Genomic DNA, 25,021 nt, shown 5'->3' on the forward strand with positions numbered 1-25,021 from the left:
CTTAATAAGTCGAAAACAAACTAATAAGTCGAAAACAAACTAATAAGTCGAAAACAAACTAATAAGTCAAAAACAAACTAATAAGTCGAAAACAAACTAATAAGTCGAAAACAACTTAATAAGTCGAAAACAAACTAATAAGTCGAAAACAAACTAATAAGTCGAAAACAAACTAATAAGTCGAAAACAAACTAATAAGTCGAAAACAACTTAATAAGTCGAAAACAAACTAATAAGTCGAAAAAAAACTAATAAGTCGAAAACAAACTAATAAGTCGAAATCAACTTAATAAGTCGAAAACAAACTAATAAGTCGAAAACAAACTAATAAGTCAAAAACAAACTAATAAGTCGAAAACAAACTAATAAGTCGAAATCAACTTAATAAGTCGAAAACAAACTAATAAGTCGAAAACAAACTAATAAGTCGAAAACAAACTAATAAGTCGAAAACAACTTAATAAGTCGAAAACAAACTAATAAGTCGAAAACAAACTAATAAGTCGAAAACAAACTAATAAGTCGAAAACAAACTAATAAGTCGAAAACAACTTAATAAGTCGAAAACAAACTAATAAGTCGAAAAAAAACTAATAAGTCGAAAACAAACTAATAAGTCGAAATCAACTTAATAAGTCGAAAACAAACTAATAAGTCGAAAACAAACTAATAAGTCAAAAACAAACTAATAAGTCGAAAACAAACTAATAAGTCGAAATCAACTTAATAAGTCGAAAACAAACTAATAAGTCGAAAACAAACTAATAAGTCGAAAACAAACTGATAAGTCGAAAACAAACTGATAAGTCGAAAACAAACTGATAAGTCGAAAACAAACTGACAATGTCATGACAAAAAATTAAAAAAACGACGAAAAGATAAACAACAAAATTTAATCCACAAAACACAACATAGAAAACTAAAGTTTTTATAATGGTTTTGTCCACATCTGTTTTAATTCTGGCTTTGCAAGGTTTTTTTTTTTGAATGACTTGTCGCCAATTGTCGGAACATGAGAAATGACAAACTTATTTGCTCTGTTTGTCTCCAAATTGTTAAGGTCCATCTTGCATTGCCACCGCAAACATGTGATCACTTTAGAATTTTAAAAGACAACGACTCTAAGTTTTGTATTAGAAACGAGTATTAAATCTTGTTCACGATATAGCAATGAATATTCAAACTATTCCGTTATATGTTACCTGTAAAATGGCGCAAATGCAGTTTTTATATTTTGGCGCAAATGAAATATAACCCTGTGGCGCAAATGAAAGATTGTATTTTGTAAAAAATTGGCGCAAATGCAATGCGCCCGATTATATATAATTAATAAAATTTTCAGGAAGTATGCATAGTCACTAGTTAAAATATCAGGGATTAAACATAACAACTGGAATGAAGAGACAGTGAATAAACGTTAAATAGTTTATTCTAGTATAAAATCATTTTAAACATATTTAGACACATAAATATTAAAGTGTTAAGCATAAGCATAATATTCTAATACAAACTCAAATTTAAATTTGGATGACATCTACTATTAGACATTTGCTCTGCTTTTTTTTGTAGCAACATCCACTTAAAAAACATTGTCCTTTACATTTTGAATGATTTTGCACGTTGAAGGGACATAACGCGTTCATTAGAAACATCTAAAGTTGATTCCTTTGGTAGGATCTGAGCAAAATTCCATGTTTCATAGCCATGTAAAATTCTTTTCAGTCCTTTCATGAACTAAGGCCATGATATTTCCGGGGTCTTCCTTTCCGCGAGCAATATACTGAATTGACGATATCCTTGACTCAACAAAAGTTTCCTTCACATGTTTAATAAGCATCTAACAACCTATCCTGTCATTTTCTAGTATGATTAAAATTCTTACTATGGAAGGCGCCTTCGATTTATTGATAAGTGAACAAATATCATTTTTTGTTTATTCACCAACCGAATTTTACTCTGTTTAATACTACTACCATTGTCTTGTATGTGCCAACTGAGAACCCGCCATTGAAGACAAAGTCGAAAACTTCCAATTTCACATATTCATTTAAGAATTGAACGCTTCTTTTTGTAAATTTATTGGGATGTAAAAGCGTTGACCGAAGTACATTTTGTATGAAGCGCGGAAGCGCTTCAAGCGCTTCATTCTAAAAATGTGCGCACGGACAACGCTTTAACAACCAAATAAAATTACTAAAAAAAGCATTCAATACTTATAATTACTTTTTTTGCTAGGATCATGAAAACACGATTTCTATCAAGTTTTTCTTTTATCTACCTGTGCACTTTATTGTGGAATCTCGTGTCATCATGAATGTTACATTTCATTTTGAAATGAAGGTTAATTTCGGAATGACGCTAGATTGCTGTTAGCCAATCAAAATAACGTATTATAATGAAACACACATGTAATGTAATTGTACTAAATTAGGACTGTTTTTGTTTTATTCGTGTAAATCCCTTTACAAAAATTTGTTGACAAAAAATAATTTTTAGTTTTTTGTTTGTTTGCAGTTATTATTTAGATATATGGACAGTCAAATGTTTAAGTTTTCAGACACCAATAACTTGCAGGTATCAATACATTTGTCAAACTTGCATGGAACATTACAAAACTTGGAAAAAAGCTGCTTCATTATCAAGAAATATCATCTGAAAAAAAACATTGTATTTTTAATTTAATTTTTCCTTAACTGATAAATGGTCTTAGTTTTTTGGCAGACAGCAGCAATCGCAGAAATAACAGGTTGAACCCTTAACGATTTTTTTTAAATATTACATCGTTCAATAAGTTAACTCATTGTCTAAAAATAAATTAGGCAACCTTCAGTTATTCCTACCTAAAAGAAACCTTGGAAGTCAACTATTTTTGCCACTCAATAATTTGAAGAAAAAAAACCAAAAAATCAGAGTTTATAGAATAGAAGGGCTCATAAGTTCACCATCAAGGTTATTGATACTTAGTAAGTGAAATGAAACAACTATCCAACATAGTCTAAATGACATGGATTTAAGTATCAATTAATATGTCTGATACCGTAAAGCTTGGGACAAGCATATACAGCTATATAAGGCACCGACAATCTAAAATGTGAAAAATTCAAACGGAAAAAACAAAAGCCTGGTGATTGAAAAAACATTCACGAGAAAAACATATAAAACAGACAGCAACCATAAGGAAGATCGGTCTCGATGATCTAATTAAATCTAGTGCATTTACACTGTAGTACATGTATTCAAAGAACCGGTCTGACCTAATAATCTTTAATTTCATAAAAAAAAGTATTCGTAAAAATTGAATATTACAACGTCACTCTGCATATCCCGCGGAAAATCACACACTGCAAAAGCATGGAGGAAATTAGTGGGTCACTTTAATTACGTATGCAGTAATAAATTATTTTTACGATTCACACATCACTACTTATCAAACTGTTTTCATATCTGTGCATATCCCGTTTGAGAATATTCCGGTTTCTCCTTGATTTATTTTTAAGCTAATCCTGAACATTTCTCCTTGATGTACGTTTAAGCTTATCATGAACATGTCCGTATCCATAAAGTTCAATGAAGAGGACAGTCTCTTCTTGGCTCCAAACATTTCCTCTTTTTCCATCATCGATTTTAAACACGTGAATGTTTGCCGCCGAACATGGGCAGATTTATCTTCATATCTTAATCTTTTAGAAGAGAAGCGAAAGATACCAAAGAGACATTCAAACTCATAAGTCGAAAATAAACTGACAACGCTACAGATAAAAAACAACAGTGCAAAAACACAACATAGAAAACCTAAAGACTGAACAACATAAACCCCTCCAAAATAGGGGTGATCTCAAGTACTCCGGAAGGTTAATCAGATCCTGCTGAACATGTGACACCCGTCGTATTGCTCATGTTAATACAAACCCGGTGATAAGTCTAATTCGGTAGGTCACATTCGAGGAAAAGGGGCCTGACGGGAATGTAGTTACGACAATTGGAACATATCCGTTGTCATCAATTAAACAGATATTCCATAAAGGTCAACCAACTTGTAATGGCGTCCGTAAAATTTACGAAGTGATGACTTCAACTTCACCACTTGGAACTTTTGCTTTAATAGCTTTCTTGTGAGCAGCAACCATTATCATGGAAATCATGATAGAAATACAAGCCCTGCAATATCGTATCAACTGGGAGATATATACTCCGTATGCAGACGATGATGGAATGTTGCTAAATAGAAATGGAAAGTTCACAATTGGGAAGCTGAAATCATTTCTTTTGTCGTAAAGTTTTGTTTTCAACCGATCCTCATTGTCAATTTCTAGATGTAAGTTAAGATATGAGGCAGATTAAATGTGTCTGTTGTATCCTTTATCTCAAGTTCAATGGGGATAGATGCGTTCAACATAGTCATCAAATTTTAAATTATTTATTGAGAGAACATCATCTTTATAGCGGAAAGTGAAGTTATAAACGGTAATAACTGTCCTTTCCTAGATTAAGTTATTTCAGTATTACACGGGAAACTCCACACTGAAATTTACGACAAAAGGGACGATTATTCATTCCCTATTGTTAATTTTCCTTTTTTGGATGGTGATCTTCCTTTGCCACCATCTTACGGTGTTTATATATCACAACTCGTTCGATATGCCCGTGTCTGTTGTGACGTTTTGGATTTTAATGAACGTAATCTATGTATTACTGGTAAATTAATAAGCCAGGGATTTCGTTACCACAAATTACTTAAAACCTTTACTAAATTCTTCCACGGGTTTGAAGTTTGGTTGTACCTGTAGAAAACTTATTTCATAGTAAATATTTTTTCAAATTCTCCCTTTTAATTAATTTTCTGTGTTCTGCTAGCTAAAAAGAGTAAACTGGCCTTTTATTGGTTGTGTAATAAATATTTTATGAAGGTTAGCAGTTGACACTGAAACGCGACAAAAACTGATTTAAAGAAAGGTGCCAAGTCAAAGTGTAAAATCTCATTTCTACCTCAATTTTTGGTAAAATTTTAAAAACTACACCTCTTGTGTCAGTTTATCAATGATGAAAATCTTAATAAGATCTCTGAAGATGCAAAATTGTACAAAATTTAGCAAATTTAAAGCATGAAAATGTTAATCTTTATGTGTATTGCATACCTAGCCTTGATTAAAAAACTTGGTAATTGGGAATCAATTTCTAACAGCTGAATCAACTATAATACATTTAAAATATGTCAACATTAGACATGAAATTTTGATAAAAATAATAATTTGATATATTCGCAAGAAAAAATACAAAGCTTTCAATACTTATGCTACTACATACAGCGCAATCCTTCAGAAGAAAGGGTAAAGCCAATAGAGTACAAATATAAGCTTTGTGTCAAAATGTCTTTTGGTTGCTAAGGACTGTAAACAATAAAATTGATATGTATTGTCATTCTTAAACACTTTACTCCCTCATTAGTTACTTTAGAATCTAAATATCAATAGATTTGTGGTATGAAAAGTCTTATATTATGCAATTCTGAGCTTTGAAAGTATGCCATAAGGTAGCAATATACAGTTAGGAAAAAATATTAAAATTTACTCTCATAAATTTTACCATCCCCTTTTCCTTGCTTTCTTGCAAATCAAGCTTACTGTTTGTGTCATATATGTGCATATGTATGTAATCAGTATCTTTCATAGATTTGATATCCATTAGTTAAAATGGTAAAATATAATTTCTTTTTGGTGTATCCATGGCAACAATCTGCATTTATTTGCTATAAAATATTGCAAAAAGGGGGGTAAAAATGTCACATATTTCCCCAAAATTTGGCCAGAAGTAGAATTTCAATCCCTTGGAGTGATACCTTTTCTGAAACTGTTTACGTATATCTATCAAGATATCAAATAAAAATCAGATGTCTTTCGTCTCATTTTTTCGTAAAATTGCATCAAAAACTTCGTGTAGAAAAAAAAGTGTTTGTAAACATTACATTAATTTCTGAACCTATGTCCGGTCTAACTATGAAAATACGGACAGTCGAACAGAAAATAGCCCATAAAACATGTAAAATATAATCAATAGATTTGTGGTATGAAAAGTCTTAAATTATGCAATTCTGAGCTTTGAAAGTATGCCATAAGGTAGCAATATACAGTTAGGAAAAAATATTAAAATTTACTCTCATAAATTTTACCATCCCCTTTTCCTTGCTTTCTTGCAAATCAAGCTTACTAGCTGTTTGTGTCATATATGTGCATATGTATGTAATCAGTATCTTTCATAGATTTGATATCCATTAGTTAAAATGGTAAAATATAATTTCTTTTTGGTGTATCCATGGCAACAATCTGCATTTATTTGCTGTAAAATATTGCAAAAAGGGGGGTAAAAATGTCACATATTTCCCCAAAATTTGGCCAGAAGTAGAATTTCAATCCCTTGGAGTGATACCTTTTCTGAAACTGTTTACGTATATCTATCAAGATATCAAATAAAAATCAGATGTCTTTCGTCTCATTTTTTCGTAAAATTGCATCAAAAACTTCGTGTAGAAAAAAAAGTGTTTGTAAACATTACATTAATTTCTGAACCTATGTCCGGTCTAACTATGAAAATACGGACAGTCAAACAGAAAATAGCCCATAAAACATGTAAAATATAATCTTGATGATAATTTTTTTTTTATTAGTTGTTATTGGCTTTGAACTAGCTGTCAGTAACTGCGTGTACTCTCAGATCTGTACTTAGTGTCTTTTTGTTGTTGGGATGTACAAGTTTCCGGCCACGTCCACTCTGTGTTTTTGTTAGATGTATTTCTATTTGTATCCATCTGCTAACATGTTTAACTCCGCCACATTCTGTGTGTGCCTGTCCTAAGTCAGGAGCCTGTAATTCAGTGGTTGTTGTTTGTTGATCTGTTACATATTTGTTTTTCGTTCTTTATTTTGTACATAAATTAGCCGTTAGTTTTCTCGTTTGAATTGTTTTACATTTGTCATTTCAGGGCCTTTTATAGCTGACTATGCGGTATGGGCTTTGCTCATTGTTGAAGGCCGTACGGTGACCTTTAGTTGTTAATTTCTGTGTCATTTGGTCTCTTATGAAGAGTTGTCTCATTGGTAATCATACCACATCTTCTTTTTTTTATATTAAAGCCTTAAGGACACTGCTATTTTCTTTTCTTTCTTCCTAATAAGTTCCTGTATGAAGACAGCCTCATATGAATAAAAGAACAAGTCGACAAGAAGAGGGGCACAATTGGTTCCCATGGGAATGCCGATTGTTTTTTTTTTTAAACACGTCCTCCAAATGTAACAAATATGTTGTCAATTAAGAAATCGAGCATCTTGATAATGTCAGTTTCAGAGAATTTATTTTGGATCAGAGTGATTTTTCACGAAGTAAGATTCATCCCTCCCTAAGAAAAGATACTTATTTCTACGTTGGCATTCCTTTTTTAATGAAACATAGCAGGACCAATTCTTTCAATTTGTCTTTTAGTTATGAATGGGGAATACTTGTTTAAAGTGTAAAAAGGTAAAATGTTCAATACTATTGCAAGATGAAAGAGTCTTACATTGTACATGTTGTATGTACTCTAAAATCTTTTGCTGATAAAATTGTTAATAATTTAGAAAAAGGTTTCGTGGAGCACTTGGAAAACCCAGCAGTATAATGTTGTTCGTGAAGACACTTATGTAGTTTAGGTATCCGATACAGTGAAGGAAGATCCAGTTCTTCATCTTTGGTTGAAATTCCAAAAGAACATAGAACAGACCTATGATTAACCAGGATTTCCTTCTTTGTTAGAGTCATGGGGGTACATGTTGAGTTTCCAAAGTAAATTGACAATACCTAATTCATTTATCAAGCAGGTTATGTAATGTGATTTACACACAAACACGATGTTGTTTGGGGCTTTATCTGCGGGGTCAACAACATAGTTGTCATGGAGGTAGGACAGATGTTTTGCAATATTTGGGGCTTTAAAGATTTATGTCACAGTAGCATGGGTATTCATAGACCCATTCAGTTTTTTAATTCTGATTTGTATTAACGACCTCACAGCCTTAATCCATTCGAAAAGAGTATTTACGTCTTCTTTCTCTCGTTTCATTGCCTGGCATAATCCTCGACTGAATCCATCAGTATTTTGAAGTTGTGTTTCCAATTGATGGATTTAGGGTCACGATATTTCGGGTCTTTGGATAACACATTTCGCAGAGAAGTGTTATTGACAATGTTTAGGTCACCAGTAATAACGTGGTCAGCCGGATTATATATGAATGGTGAACTAGCACATGTGCAACCCGGAGGTACTTGACGTCGTCAATATTTTGATCCTGCAACACGTGTTTGTAATGAAAATTTTAGTTCAAATTGGTTTAGTATAGGTATAAGAAATGATAGGTACAGACTAATCTTTAAAATAGGGAGGTATTTTCGAGTGAACTGATTTATGATGAAGGATATTGTCCTAGTTGATGGCATCGAAACCTTTGTTGGCAAAGGAAAGTTATATAAAGGATCTTTTCTCCTTTTCATCTTTTCCAATGCGAATTGAAATGTCTGTGACTAGCAATATCCGATATGATAGCTGTAAGTTTGTATTGGTTTGAATGGAGGTTTATAAAAGTGGTTTCCAAACATAAGTTGTATAGCGAATGAAATTTTGAATGAAGCTTCGTGCGAATATGATGAATACCTAACTCTTTTTGTATAAATGACAGCAGGTGATATATAATGACGATGAACATGACTGCGTATACGTCGACGAGTAGAGTTGAAAATGTTAGAAGATCACAACCGATCTCAGCGTTTACACTTTAAGAATGGTCGATAAAAAAAGATCGATCTGAGCGTTAACACTTTAAGAAAGATCGATAAAAAAAATCGATCTTTTTGTAACAATATCTGGAGGTGGACTTTTTAAGTCCCATTGAAGATCGATTTTTCTCGTTTAAATTAGACTAGATATCGACTTTTACTGATGTAAACAGGTTACTGGTGAGCGCTCAACCTCATCTTTTTCACAGTAATTCCAACTCTCATTAAGTACATTTCACCATAGCCTGGCAGATACTATGGAACCATTATGGTCAGTGAAACAAAGACATGAGACTCATAACTGCACGGATGGACGAACGGGACTGACGGGCGGATAGAATGGCGATTTTAACGGACGGACGAACACAAAAAATACTAAGTTTATAAAAAAAAAAGACGGACGAACACAATACTTAGTTTATAAAAAAAAAGACAGACTAACACAATACTTAGTTTATAAAAAAAAGACGGACGAACACAATACTTAGTTTATAACAAAATAAAGACGGACGAACACAATACTTAATTTATAAAAAAAAAGACTGACGAACACAATACTAGTTTAAACAATATTTATTCAGATAAATCATCACAAAACGATATGATACAATTGAAATAAATATTAAAGATTCAGAAACAAGCAAATTTGCTTTTACAAATCTGTCACCTATTTCACAAATAATACACTTATTGAACGATACATAAATATAAATACTGGCATGCTCTGTAATGAATATATAAATATGAAAAAGGTGGAAAATACAATAGAGAAAAAAAAATAAACATGAATTTTTGTAATGTATACAATGTGAAATACTTGGGCTCCTATTGAATGATGAAACAGTAATATCAAGGGTTAATACGTTTGCTTTTGATAATATATTTCTGCACCAAACTAAATAAATGACTATTTTGCTCATCTGAGAGTACCATTGATCCAAAAAGCAAAATTTGTGTGTCAACTTGGACAGGAAGAACTGAAACAGAAGCTAATAGTTCATGTCTTAAATCAGTGTATATGGGACAAGATAACAGGAAGTGAGAATTTGTTTCTCATCACCACAACGAGAGTTTGAGGAGTCTACTAAATTGCGAAGGAATAGGTGAGAATTCAATGAACTTGAATCCATTCTTAAGTGAGCATGAATAATTTGACCAAGACGATATCCTACATAATAATACATTGGGACCTTACTATTTTGGGTACGAATTTGTTTTTTGAATAATGGTAGAGATTCACATTTTCTTATATTTAAGTTAAGAGTGTTCCATAGTCTTGTTGTTGCTGGGCTTAAATATTCAGAATATAAACGGGTCCGTGTGTTGAGTTGTGTAATATTATTTCTGTGTCTTGTATAATGTCTACTTCCTACTGAATCGGGCATTAAGTCTCTTAAATACTCTGGAGTTTTATTATTCAAAATTTTGTGATAAAGAATTAATCTATGATTGCGTCGCCTATCCGATAATTTTTCCCATCCAGTTTCCACATATAAATTACTAATACTAGTAAGTTTAGTACCCCCCGTGACGATACGCGCTGCGTCAAGCTGGATATTTTCAAGTTTAGTAATCAAATTCTGATTTTGAGTGCAAACGACATCGGCATATTCGAGAATTGGGCGAACAAATGATAGTAAATTTTTTCAAGTGTAAAGCTATCAAGAACTTTTTTCATTTTTCTCATTATATTTATTCTTTTGTAAGATTTAGAAATTATATATTCAATATGGTCGTTCCAAGATCCGTTGTTAGAAAAAAAGACACCTAGATGTTTGTGTTTACTTACTATTTGTAGCTCTTGGGTATTCATATTTAATGGAGGATGAAAGGGTCTATTTATTTTTTTTGAAATTATCATACTTTGATTCAGTCTTTTGGGCATTAAAATTCACAAGCCATTTCTTTGACCAATTATAAATCTTATCTAAATCGTTATTTAAACTTGTAGCTGCTTCTGTTGGATTATCAACCATAATATATAATGAAGTGTCATCTGCAAATAGTTTAATTTGAGATTGAATATCTTCTACAATATCGTTTATGAATATCAAAAAAAGGAGAGGGTCCAGAATGGACCCTTGTGGGACGCCTGCATTTACAGGTAGCCATTCAGAACTTGAACCGTTAATAACCACCCGATAATTTTCAAACCACTTTAATAAAGAACCTGATATGCCCGTTTGTTGAAGTTTGAATAGGAGTCCCTTATGCCAGACTCGATCAAAAGCTTTACTTATATCACAGAATTCTACCATAATTTCTTTACCGCTATCTAAAGCATTTCCAAAATCATTTGAGATATTAATTAATTGATTAACCGCTGAATCCCTCCGTGTAAAGCCTGACTTATTTTTGGTTAAAATGTTATTACTCTTTAAATGATTGTAAACATGTTTATATACACAGCGTTCCATACACTTTGAAACTACACTCAACAAAAAATAGGTATATAGTTTTTCACGTCATTCGGTTTACTAATTTTATAAACTGGGGTAACATCTGCTCTTTTCCATTGATCTGGAAAAGTAGATGTACTTAAGGACAAGTTAAATAGCTTACATAATGGATACTTTAATACAGAAGATGCTTCTTTTAATAATTTGGGATTTATGAGGTCTGGACCAGAAGCTTTTGTGGGATTAACAATTTTCAATATATCTTCAACTTCAGTAAAAGTAAGTTCTATATTACTAATGACATCACTAATATTATGAAGTTCTTCAGGTAACATGGCACTTGAGTCATCTATATTTGACTGGGAAGAAAAAAACCCGATTAAATTCATTTGCCTTTTCGATTTCATCAAATATTAAGTTGTTATTAACCATTAATGGAGGTACACTTGAGTCGTTTGATTTTAATCTGGATAATTGTTTGACCATTTTCCACCAATTAGTAGTGGACGGGTTACTGTTCATGATTTTTTTTAATTAAATTGTTGTTAAAATCATCCTTTGATTTTCTTATTAGGGAGCTACCATTTGATTTTTATGGGGGGCTAGGATGAAATTTGAAAAAAATAGGCAGGACATGAGTTTTGAGTTAAAAAAAGGGCAGGATGAGACACTTGCAAAAAAAAAGTCAGGATGACAATTTAGGTAAAAAAAAAGTCAGGATAAACTTAAAAATACAAAAGGCAGGACCGAATAGAGTGAAAAATAAAAATGCAGGACAGAGATTACAACTAAAAAAAAAAATGCAGGACAAAATTTTTCATCCTTCAATACTTAGTTAATAATAAAAAAAAACCGGACGAACACAATACTTAGTTTATAAAAAAAAAACCGGACGAACACAATACTTAGTTTATAAAAAAAAAACCGGACGAACACAATACTTAGTTTATAACACAAAAAAAACGGACGAATACAATACTTAGTTTATAAAAAAAAATAAAGACGGACGAACACAATACTTAGTTTATATAAAAAAAAAAGACGGACGAACACAATACTTAATTTATATAAAAAAAAGACGGACGAACACAATACTTAGTTTATAAAAAAAGACGGATGAACACAATACTTAGTTAATAACAAAAAAAAAAAAGACAGACGAACACAATACTTAGTTTATAAAAAAAGACGGATGAACACAATACTTAGTTAATAATAAAAAAAAAGACGGACGAACACAATACTTAGTTTATAAACCCCAAAAAAAACCGGACGAACACAATACTTAGTATATAAAAAAAAACCGGACGAACACAATACTTAGTTTATAAAAAAAAAGACGGACGAACACAATACTTAGTTTATAAAAAAAAAGACGGACGAACACGTAATACTTAGTTTATAAAAAAAAAACAAATCAAAACAAATGATTATGAAAAAAGGATATCTGGGAAATTTATATCATCCTTATCATATTGATCACTTTATTTTACGAGTATAACTTATTTTAAGAAATATTTTCAATTCCTAAAATCAAAACCAAAAGAAATCGTCTTATAACAAAACTGCTACATGTTTTCATATTTTCAAGGCGCGTCGCTTTTATAAGAATAGAAGCAGTGTTACAGTAAAAGAAATACTCTCATTAGCCCAGTGACCAGAGCCAGAGATTTTCTAAATTTGATCGTCAGAACTACAATACGGTTATATCAAATATCATTTGATTTTAAAATGTGTGTTCCTTAAAATGAATGCGGTCGACTCGTCAAAAAAATATATGGTGCAGTTTGTTTTTTTTTTCAAAAATTCAAGGTCAAAGGTCAACAGCCATTTAAAAAAAAAAAGTTTAATTCAAATTTAAATTCACTTTTTGCTGTAGAATGATAGCAAATGTGCATATTGTTTTTTCCTTATTTAATTTTTCAACTAAAAAATTGAAAACCATCATAAAATAATGTTCCCGGGTAAACGTATCCGATTTTACAAAAAAGGGGGTGGTTTTCAATTTTGAAAAAAGATGTACTTTTTAAATAATTAGTATATTGGCAGTCAAAACTATACAAACAAACAAAAAAGAAAAATATGAAAACTATGTATCTGTAAATATAAATATCTATTGTACCTCAATGAAAGTGGAAAATTTGAGTTTTGGGCATATACATTGTAGTTTTATATTTAGACATGCCAAGCTTCCAACGAAAACTCTTTAAGACAGATTTATATTTTGAGTTTAAACAAAACTAAAAGTTCGTTATTTTCAAGGTTTATAATAAACAATTTCAGCATTTTTTGGCAGGATTTAAACGATTACTTTTTTTTCTGGCGAAGATATGTGCATGTCCAAAGTCATGAGCCTGTAAAACAGTAGTTGACGTTGGTTGTCCGTCATATTTGTTTTTCGTTATTTTTTCAGTCAAAAATAAAGCCAATGGTTTTTATAATTCCAATTGAATAGTTTTACATATCATCATATCGGGGCCTTTTATAACCGACTACAATATTCGTTTCTCTCATTGTTGAAGGCCGAACGGTGACCTATTATAGTTCGTCAAATCCAGATCATTTGAATTTGGGTTGGTAGTAGTCTCATTGGCTATCATACAGCATCTCATAAGGCCAAAAAAATAATACATGTGTTTCCGTTAACCCTACCTACCCTAACACTTTTTATGCCATTTTTGAGCAAGCACTGTTAAAGTCAGACAGATTCCCTAGTAGTAACCAGCTAAAAATGTTTGTAAAATAAAATGATATTGCCTACCTACCTACCCTATTTTTTCCCAGCACGTTAGCGGAAACACATGTATTATTTTTTTGGCCTTATTATCATAAATATTTCAAAAGTCGTAACCATCGATTAATCACACTTAATAGTTTATTATCCGTTATGGGTATTGCTCATTGTTGAAGACCGTACGGAACCTAAAGTTGCTTCAATCAACGGCATTGTGAGAGAAGACTTTCGTGGATAATTGTCTAAATGATAGTTATACCATATCTCCTTATTTTAGATTAATAACTATCTATTGATGTCAAGGAATTTGGTAAAACTATTAGGAATCCTTTTCTCCAGCAAAACAAATATTGTTGACGACGCTTATGAGTTATATATGTGAATGTCTCCAAATGTTAATTTCTTTTTTTTAATTTGGCGAATATCATACAATAATTACGGTACAGGCAAATATTGAACACTAACCTGAGCTCATTATTTAATTTTCAAAACTGTATCGAGAAGTGTTTAAAAGATAATATAAATAATAGTATCATACAAATGTTGTTGTTTTTTTTGTTGTAAATATACAGACTGAACGCAACGTATTCAAAGACGTACATTGTCATTGCAAAATAAATGAATGGTAATAACAAATACATTGAATTATAGATTTAATTTAATCATACGAGTGACAATACCACTCCGTGTACACCTATAAAAATCTTTCAGCCCCACATCAGAAGCTCATAATAAGGCGCTCTGCGGACGAATTTCGCTCTCAAAGAGTCACCAAAGTAATTTGCATCCTCGTCAGACCTTATAACACTAACCAATGAGGCACCTCGTTTATCTAAGGAGTAAAAAATATCTTTTGCCGCTCGAGCCACGATTCCGTGCCACCAATTCTTCTTTGTCGTGGATACTGTTTTCATTTCCAGTTCAGCTCTTGCTAAATCCATGACTGAATGGCTCTTGTCTACACTTGCCACTACTATGTTTCTTCCATCTTTCCTAAATTTCATGTGTCCTCCACTGACCCCAATCCAATGTTTGTCACCGCCCTTTACTGGGTCATAGGCGATAACAACCCAGTCCCTCCAGTCGTATTTTCCGCGAAGGAGATTTAATAGTCCATTTGCAAATTGCCTATTCGTCAGATCTTTGTTTGCGGAAGAATATTCGTCAATATCATTTCCGGATTGAGTGTGATATTTTACTACGCACTGGTTGTCAATTTCCTCGAACTTCCTTCGCACTTTCTGTATTCTATTTTCCCAATCCAACTGCATAAAATGTGCGTTGTGTGTATATTGTTTAACTAGAAGATAGCCTAATTCTACTTTTACAGCTTGCAAGAGAAGTTGCATAACACCGAGAAGAAATAACTGCGTCTTTCTGCGGTCAATTTTGGTATAACGCATGACGGAAGTACCAAGATCTTCTTGAAATAGACCTTGTTTTTCGACAATGACATCATACAATTTGGTGCCACTATTTTGATAATCATTATCATATCTCGAAAGATAAAGCACCTTCCTGTTTTCCACTGCAGCCTGCGGAACAGCGTAAATATATTGAAACTCACGCGACACTACTTTTATATTTTGTTCTATTTGCCCGAAGTTGACTTTAACAACACTCCATTCAATCAGTCGTTCGATATCGTTAAATCGATTATCTATATGATCCAAGCGTGTGTCGATCTCCTTCATCATTTTTTTCATGAAAGCTAACTCAGCAGACTCGGATGGGATGAACGCCATGATGACCCCTACGATGGGACCTAATGCGCCAAGGTAGGGACCAATACTTTTCCCGATCATTGTTAAAGACTTTGCAAAATCTCTCTTTTCAAGCAGATCAGCTATCCCTTTTCCAATTGCAAGGCCATAGTTAGCTGCGTTTTTGTCTTTCGTAGAAAGGCTGTAGACAGTTGAGAAAAGAATTAATAAAAGACTCGTCATGAAGGACCATTTTGAAGGTACCACTGAAATGATAATAAAAATAAATAAATATATATAAATTACATTGCTCTTTATTCGGGTTGTTGTCTCTATGACACATTCCCCGTTTCCATTCGCTATTCTAAATATACTGAAATATAAAATTAATAAACGATTTCCGAAACTTAAAATGTGAGCTTTTTTACGAAAATGTGAAAGACCAATACTACCTGACAATGACCGAAAGAAACAATCTACAATCAATTGTCTCGTTTTGGGTTTTTTTATTTTTTTATTTATTGACACTATTGTCAGCTTATATTCAACATTCATTCATATAAATTCTCCCACTATGACATGTCACAGAACATGCAGAAGCTCCAAATGATTTCGACCGCTTTTCTCTTGCTTTTATTTTACAAAATTGCATTATTATACTTTTAAATGACCGTAAGAAAAAAATATCTGCAATATATAGTCTCGACTTTTTAGACTTTTTTTTAGAACGAACCAAGGAGATTTGTTATAATTGGCAATGAGACAACTAATCATAATCATAACTATATCCAAATATAAATGTCAGCAACTATAGGTAAACGTATGCATGGTATGGTCTTCAACAGTTTGAAAAAACAATACCGTATATATGGTCAGCTATATATTGGATGACATAACAAAATGTGAAATAATTCAAAAGAGAAAACCAACGGTCAGATTTATGACAAATCTAAAAACGGAAAACAAATGTGGAGGGGTCAATATGACAAAAAGAAGATGTGGTATAATTGCCAACGAGACAACTCTCCACAAGAGACAAATTTGTTTATGAACGATCAATCATCCCCTAACCAGAGATAGTGGTGTAACACCGCACATATCATGACTACAGAATGATGGGCAACATTGCTTGACAGTGGCGGATCCAGGGGGGGGGGGGGGGAGTTGGAACCCCCCTTTTTGTTGGACGATTAATGCATTTGAATGGGGACATATGATTGGAACCGCACCCTTTATCCTGGGTTGGGACCCCCCCCCCCCCTTTTTAAAAATGGCTGGATGCGCCCCTGCTTGATATTTAAAAGAGGTCTTCTACAATGGTAAACCTCATCTGATCCACTTTCACAACTATTGAGCTACCCAACTCAAAGTAATAATTTGGTAGGATGTCACAATATTTAAAAGCAATCTATGTTGATGGGAACCATTCACTCATTCTGCAACAATATTACACAAAAGAACAACAGCACAACATACGAACAAGCTGTCAACATCAGTTGGAAATGCGTCGACTCATCAGATTTGCACGACGCACAAAAACAAAAACAAAAACAAAAAGCACACAGAGTACCAAAACAGTTCTCGCATATATGTTAAGCTAGTTAATAATAAATAAACTTTTACCCAGTCTAAATACTAAACAGAACACCTCAAACAGATTTAGTGTAAAGACTTCATAAACAGATTGAAAAAAAGCATGAAATTATGCTTTGAAAAAAAAAGTATGGACAGGATGTATGGCCATGTGTTCACAACTGTATATTAATACACATATAGTCACTGTGTTTCATCGCCACCGGAAATTGGGTTTCAACGAATCGGAGAGCAAGGAAAAAAAACAAGGTAAAAATTCCTTTAGTTTAAACCGTTTTTACTGATTTGATGAGATAACAGCTTATGAAACGTTTTTCTGATATATATAGTACTTTAATCATTTATGTCAACAAGTAGCAAACAAAGACAAGATTTTGTGTTATATTTCAAAAGTATAATATGCACTTGGTATCAGAAAATGTCGAAGTCAATCGTCCCCGTCGCCCCGCTGGCCAGATATTTAACTGTGTTTCTTTCTTTTTACAGACAAAGTTTTAGACTATGATAGTGTGACTTCATACTTACTGGCGGTCAGTTTATATTGGTGGAGGAAGTCGGAGTTCACGTGTATGATTTAATAACTTTCGCCTCTTTTTCACGTCAGATATTAGATGCAATGTAATGTAGTCAATTGACATTGAACAAATCAAAAATTAGTTTCTCCCAGTCATAAAATATTGATAATGTAAAAAAATAGTTAAAATGGCACGAAATAAGTAAAGCGTGTTTAAATACAGGAAGCACGGTAACCAAGGCATTGGTTTAGAGAGTTTAAAGAAAAAAAAGAGCTGTTATAGGCAAAAAAACAGGCAAAACACAACCAAAGGACACATCTGAAGAGTTACAAAACATGTGCATGTGACCATCGTATGCAGAAGTATGCAGTATCTACATTTGTAGCCAAATGTTTACCTGCATTTCAATCTGAATTGACGTTGTTATTTACAGAAAGGAGAAGGAAAACCTGTCTTGATAGTGAGCCGAGATTGAGGTGTTCGAGACAAAAACTCAGCAGAACTTATATTTCTTTCGGTGTAAGTCAAGTTTTATACTTTACGCACCGACCATTAATCCTCGGGGAGGTTTGATTTTTCTCTCGTGACAAACATTTGCGTCGACCGAAATAAAAATAAAGAAGCTATCTTCCAATAAAATACCGAAACTGACTAGAATATTAGTTCGAAAAACAATGTATTGTCGATTCCCCCTACTTTTCAATGATAACAAAGTAGTTTGTTCACTTTCCTTCTAAAAATATTATGTATTCAAGAAATTTAAAATAAAACAATGTATTAAAAAAAAACCCAACAAATGATGAATGATCGTTGTTTTATAGAACTTTAGAAAATTCTCCCTTACAACATGTAAGAGAGTCTTACATTGTAGTAGGATATTAATGAGTATAACGACATATAAATATATTTTGGATAATATAGATATCATTGTTGTCTGTCAAAACACGTCCATGATGGTACGCAATGATGACGTCTGAATGAAATTAACGGCAAATATTTTATGATATTTACTATGTAGTTTATTTCGTATATTTGTAAGCTGGTAACGCTTTGGTATGTGCACCATATCGTTTCTTTATATTATCTTTATAGTGATTACTATCATATTTTACTTTACATTATACAGTATATTGCAATACGCCGTATAGAAAACTTGTTATTTTGCAATTCGCCGTACCACGTCCTGCAATTCGGCGTACATTAAATAAACATTGTTTTGGTACATAATATTCTTTATAAAACTTCTTATTGATAGCGAATTTAAGTAAATATGAAGTCACACTACCATAATCTAAAATTAACTCTGGAAAAAGAAAGAAAAACATTTGAAAACTTGGCCAGCGGAGCGACGGAGAACGAAAATTTTCCGGAACCAAGTGTGCACAGCTTTGAGTATAACACACAACCATGCCTTTGGTTGCTACTTGTTGGAATAAAAGATTATAGCATTATATATCAGAAAACCGTGTCATAAGCGATAACCTCATTAAATCAGTAGACATGGTTTAAATTAAAGGAATTCTTACCTTGTTTATTTTCTCCCTTTTCTCTTCGCTTCGTTGGTACTAAATTTCCGGTGGCGATGAAACACAGTGCATACGACTTAGATAAAATCACTATTTTTTTCTGTTTGTTCAAAAATATTAAATATAAAAGGTTTGATTTGTTGTTTTCTTTATTGGATGTACAAGTTGGCAAAAAATGACTCTTTAGTTAGATATATGAGCCACTCCATGAGAAAAGTTACAACAAATGACTCTTTAGTTCAATATATGAACCACTCCATAAGAAAAGGTACAAAAAATCTCTTTAAGTCAATATATGAGCCACTTCATGAGAAAAGGTACAACAAATGACTCTTTAGTTCAATATATGAGCCACTCCATGAGAAAAGGTACAAAAAATCTCTTTAGTTCAATATATGAACCACTCCATAAGAAAAGGTACAAAAAATCTCTTTAGTTCAATATATGAGCCACTCCATGAGAAAAGGTACAAAAAATCTTTTTAAGTTAATATATGAGCCACTTTATGAAAAAAGGTACAAACAATGACTCTTTAGTTCAATATATGAGCCACTCCATAAGAAAAGGTACAAAAAATGACTCATTAGCTCAATATATGAGCCACTCCATGAGAAAAGGTACAACAAATGACTCTTTAGTTCATTATATGAACCACTCTAAGAGAAAAAGTACAAACACTGTTTTGATAAACTTTACAGGACACGTTGTTAAACTTCGTAAAAAAGTTTTGAAATCGATTTTATCCGTAAAAATTGGTATTAATGTAGACATTCATGAAATGGTCAATTCTGTCCAGAATTTGTCAGTTAAAACGGAAAAAGACGTAGAACTATCTGAATGTTTGTACTTAGACAAGTGTAAAATCATTTGTTACCCGGAACAGTGCTGTACTGAGCCGTAATAAAATCATTTGTTACCCGGAACAGTGCTGTACTGAGCCGTAATAAAATCATTTGTTACCCAGAACAGTGCTGTACTGAGCCGTAATAAAATCATTTGTTACCCGGAACACTGCTGTACTGAGCCGTAATAAAATCATTTGTTACCCGGAACACTGCTGTACTGAGCCGTAATAAAATCATTTGTTACCCGGAACACTGCTGTACTGAGCCGTAATAAAATCATTTGTTACCCGGAACACTGCTGTACTGAGCCGTAATAAAATCATTTGTTACCCGGAACAGTGCTGTACTGAGCCGTAATAAAATCATTTGTTACCCGGAACAGTGCTGTACTGAGCCGTAATAAAATCATTTGTTACCCGGAACAGTGCTGTACTGAGCCGTAATAAAATCATTTACGACACTATAGAGAGAACAGGTCAACAATTTTCATCATAAAATTATACTAGTCAACAAAAGTAACGTTACACAAGTTTGAACTCCAATTTATCATAAAATATAATAAATAGGAAATATGTTAACTTATCCAATGAAAAACATTCATTTGCAAAGCAAATGCATATGATTAAAAGAATCTGGACAAATTGGAAAGTGAGAAAATACCGTATTATTGAACACAGGGGTCACATTTATTTTGCGGAAAATGATAACAAAAGTCGGCACTTAATTTCGAATAGATGAGAATTAAGTATTCAAATATCTGCAAAGGCATTCAAAATTTTAAGCAGACCATGTTTAAGTTTAAAGTTTTAAGTTCTAATACCGATTTTTGAATTTTTTGGAGAAAATACGATTTTTGAAATAACAAAAATTGCAACAACAAAAAATCGCGATTTTGCCTCAAATCAAAATTAATCATTGTGGTTTTGATAAGAAAGTAACACTCTGTAAATATTTGACCAATTGGGCAATTATTTACTTTGGTACAGTGTATCCAATTTCATTATATATGGAAAATACATTGCCTTGTATCGTTTCTTTTGTTGACTAGTATATCTACCTGTGCGTAAAGAAAGGAACAAAACAGTTAAATGTAAGCGAAAATGGAAAAATGATATGGCATCTTGTGTTTTTGAAATTGAAATTTAAGTTAAGTTAAGTCATTAAATGTCCTGTAAATCAACCTTGTCTGGAAAAGATTACGGAAACATAGAATTCCTTTTAAGTATTACATGTACATTTATAGAAAATTAGGCCATGTCAATAAATCTTTTGTTCTTTCCAAATTGCCATGATGATGTCAATAATGCCTAGTTTGTATAAATAAAAATTATAGGAAAAATATGGTAATTAAAAAAAAGGTATAAGTTTAAGAGGTTTTTTTCTTGGACGGGATTCGAACCGTTGCCCCCATTCAATTGCATTGATTTCTGCTTTCAAAGCGAGAGCCTTACCCCCGCTGCTACCCGAAGAAAAGAAAAAAGTTAAATCACAAAAATACTGAACTCCGAGGAAAATTCAAAACGGAAAGTCCCTAATCAAATGACAAAATCAAAAGCACAAACACATCAAACGAATGGACAACAACTGTCATATTCCTGACTTGGTACAGGCATTTTCTTATGTAGAAAATGGTGGACTGAACCTGGTTTTATAGCGCTAATTAAACCTCTCACTTGTACGACAGTCGCATCAAATTCCATTATATTGACAACGATGCGTGAACAAAATGTCACAAATAGAGAAGGGATTGTTAATAAAATCAATAAAAACATTTATGTTTTAAACAATTTTTTGTTCCTGTATGTTTTTGAAAACAATTGTCTGTGATTAAAAAAGTTGAAAAATAAAATTTAATATTGTCGAGGAAAAAAACCATCCCTCTTAAGATGAACGGTCGGTGCCTTATCTATTTTATTTTTTAATATTCAAAGCTGAAAATGTACAGCTGAATTATAATTTGCTTTACTTTTCATATACACACACGTGTACAGTGAAGACTGGACACTAAACTAGTCCATAGATTTTTATCAATAGAACAAAAGGTATAAATTAAGGTAAGAATTGCTACTTCATATTTTTTTACCTACCGAGCGAGACCCTCATGGGTAAACAAGGTCTTTAAACTCCCCCGTAGAAGTAGTAGTCTTTATTACTATTAAACCCAAACAAAAGAAGCCAGTAAATGAAGTCAAAATATGCCGATCTGTAAGGCGATGTAGACTTGAAATTAATGTCGGATGACTAAAACATACAAGACTGATCATCAATCTAGCTATTATAACCCGAATAATTCAGTCCTTCCCCGTAATCGATATCTCCACTAAATCTTGTCAGTCGAAATATCTCGTCTAAGGTTACAATATATATATTTTTTTATTTATCTATTGATAACTGCAGTGTGTATATTTACAATATAAATTTTGAAACCCTTTGAAATATAATCCTAAGAATTATTCGAAAAGACTTCCAAATTTTCATAAATTTGATGTAAAATGACGGTGGGCATGGATACCATAAACAAGCTCCGTTCGAAGATGGTCATGACACTATTTCACTTCAATTTCTAAAACAGAATAGTAAAGTACTAATGCCACACATAACTGTTTTGTCCTGATTTTTATTATAAAAAGTGGTAAATTTAGAAAATGTTAGAATTATCGCCTATGGCAGAATAAATACTACCCGCGTTTTCCCTATACACAGTTTGAGCTAGTAACCCTTCAAACCTACATCACTTGATTCTAGAGATGTTACATTTGGGCTGTTTTAATACGATTTCATTCATTAAAGTTTACAGGCATTGTTTTTAATTTAAAACAAAGCTTTAAAAAATTTAATTAATCTATTTATAAAAAGTAAAATCACAAAAATATTGAACTCCGAGGAAAATTCAAAAAGGAAAGTCCCTAATCAAATGGCAAAATCAAAAGCTCAAACACATCAAACGAATGGATAACAACTGTCATATTCCTGACTTGGTACAGGCATTTTCTTATGTAGAAAATGGTGGATTGAACCTGGTTTTATAGCTAGCTAAACCTCTCACTTATATGACAGTCGCATCAAATTCCATTATATTGGACTGGTTAGCGAACACTGTAAGCATTGTACATGTGCATGTTACGAAGTAAGCAAATACATATGGTTAAAATCTAAATGAACATTAAAAAAATGTTACCTAAATATTCTGATGAACGTTTTCGTCTAGGTTAGTTAAAAGTTGTCTAAACAAACTAATTTATATTGGACGAGATTTACTTACTGTTTTTCTTATGAATCTATCTCCTGATAACTGATTACCGACAGATTTAAATCGGTAAATATAATCATATACCAAAAAGTTCTTGTGCAGAATATAATTCATTGGCCAGTTGTAAATGAGGCTTATTTAGGGTTTCGAATAACACATTTAAAAAAAATAAAAAATTATAATTTTTAAAAGTTGAAGTTCCAAAAAAATATAGATGTACCCCTTCGTTGTATAAAACAACCGCATGGGGTGTATTTATTAAGAGTTAACATGTTGATAATTTGATAATCAAATCGTGTTATTACCATTGAAAAAATAAATAAGTCCGTTTTCGGTGCAATTAGTTACATTATGTAACTGTAATTTGTAATTATCGGTAATTTATACACTATTACTTTGATGTACTCTCTGATCTGCTGATAATGTCAGTAGCACAAACTGGTCGTGTTAAACAAAAAACTCGGGTCAGTTCACAATTGACAATAAAACAAAACAATTTAGCGTAGAAAAGGCCACTAAGGCTCTTTACGAAGTGTTAAGACTAGGTCGTCTTCATAATCTTTCTATATGTAGTCAGTTGGACTTATTTGATAAAATGGTGAAACCAATATTACTGTACGGTTGTGAAGTATGGGGTATTGGAAATAATGACATAATTGAAAGGGTACAACTGAAATTTTGTAAATTATTATTAGGTCTGAAAACATCAACACCCTCTTACATGATTTATGGGGAGCTTGGAAGATATCCTATAGACTTGGACATAAAAACTAGATTGATCTCATTTTGGGGGAAATTAAATTCTGGTAAAGTGACGAAACTATCATATACTTTATATAAATTGTGTTATCACATGTCTATTAATGACAATGTGAATTTTTCATGGTTAAACAGAGTAAAGACTATTTTAAATGAATGTGGTATCCCAAATGTATGGGAAACACAATCATTTATAAATTGCAAATGGTTAGTTTCATTCATCAAGCTCAGACTTAAAGATCAGTTTGTACAAGTCTGGCATTCTCTGCTTGAAAACTCACCAAAAGCACTTAATTATAAACTTTTTAAAGATTTTTTTGGAAAAGAAGATTATTTTGAAATTCTTGGGAACAAACTATCTATTGATTTGTGTAGATTTAGGACCACAAATCACAAGCTCCCTATTGAACAGGGTAGATGGAACAATATAGTTAGAAATAATAGACTGTGTCTTCTATGTAATAAAAATGACATTGGTGATGAATTTCATTACATATTAGAATGTAAATACTTTGAAGAAAACAGGAAACACTGTATGTCACATTATTATTTTAAAAATGCAAATATTGTAAAATACAAGCAGATTATGTCTTCAAAACACAAATCAAAACTGATTAAACTTTGTAAATTTATAAAGATTATCAACACAGGTATATGTGCTCCTGGCTAAAATTTATTTCATACATTGTCTTATCAATTGTCTTGTTTGTTCTGTCTTATTGTAAATACTGTACATAAATGTCTTCTCTATACCTATGTATATGGTTTATTGAGAATAAAGATATATATGGTTTTTTTTATAGACTAAAAAAAAAAAAAACATGCGCGAGTGCATCGCTCATGGATATACTTTCCCGTTTATATTTTGGACAGAAACGCACGAGTGTTTTGTGAATAA

General features: G+C 32.2%; 1 protein-coding gene across 1 annotated transcript; it reads right to left on the reverse strand.

Annotated features, from left to right (window-relative positions):
- Positions 1 to 14,397: 14,397 nt before the first annotated feature.
- LOC127712203 (uncharacterized) lies at positions 14,398 to 23,512 on the reverse strand. Its single transcript, XM_052218501.1, has 2 exons — positions 23,377 to 23,512; positions 14,398 to 15,901 (listed from the first exon to the last, which is right to left on the reverse strand). Coding segments are annotated over exons 1-2 (1,263 nt in total). The 5' UTR covers positions 23,378 to 23,512; the 3' UTR covers positions 14,398 to 14,639.
- Between the last annotated feature and the right edge of the window lie 1,509 nt (positions 23,513 to 25,021).

The sequence above is a fragment of the Mytilus californianus genome, unplaced genomic scaffold (genome assembly GCF_021869535.1).
Source record: "Mytilus californianus isolate M0D057914Y unplaced genomic scaffold, xbMytCali1.0.p SCAF_8, whole genome shotgun sequence".
NCBI classification, from domain to species: domain Eukaryota; kingdom Metazoa; phylum Mollusca; class Bivalvia; order Mytilida; family Mytilidae; genus Mytilus; species Mytilus californianus.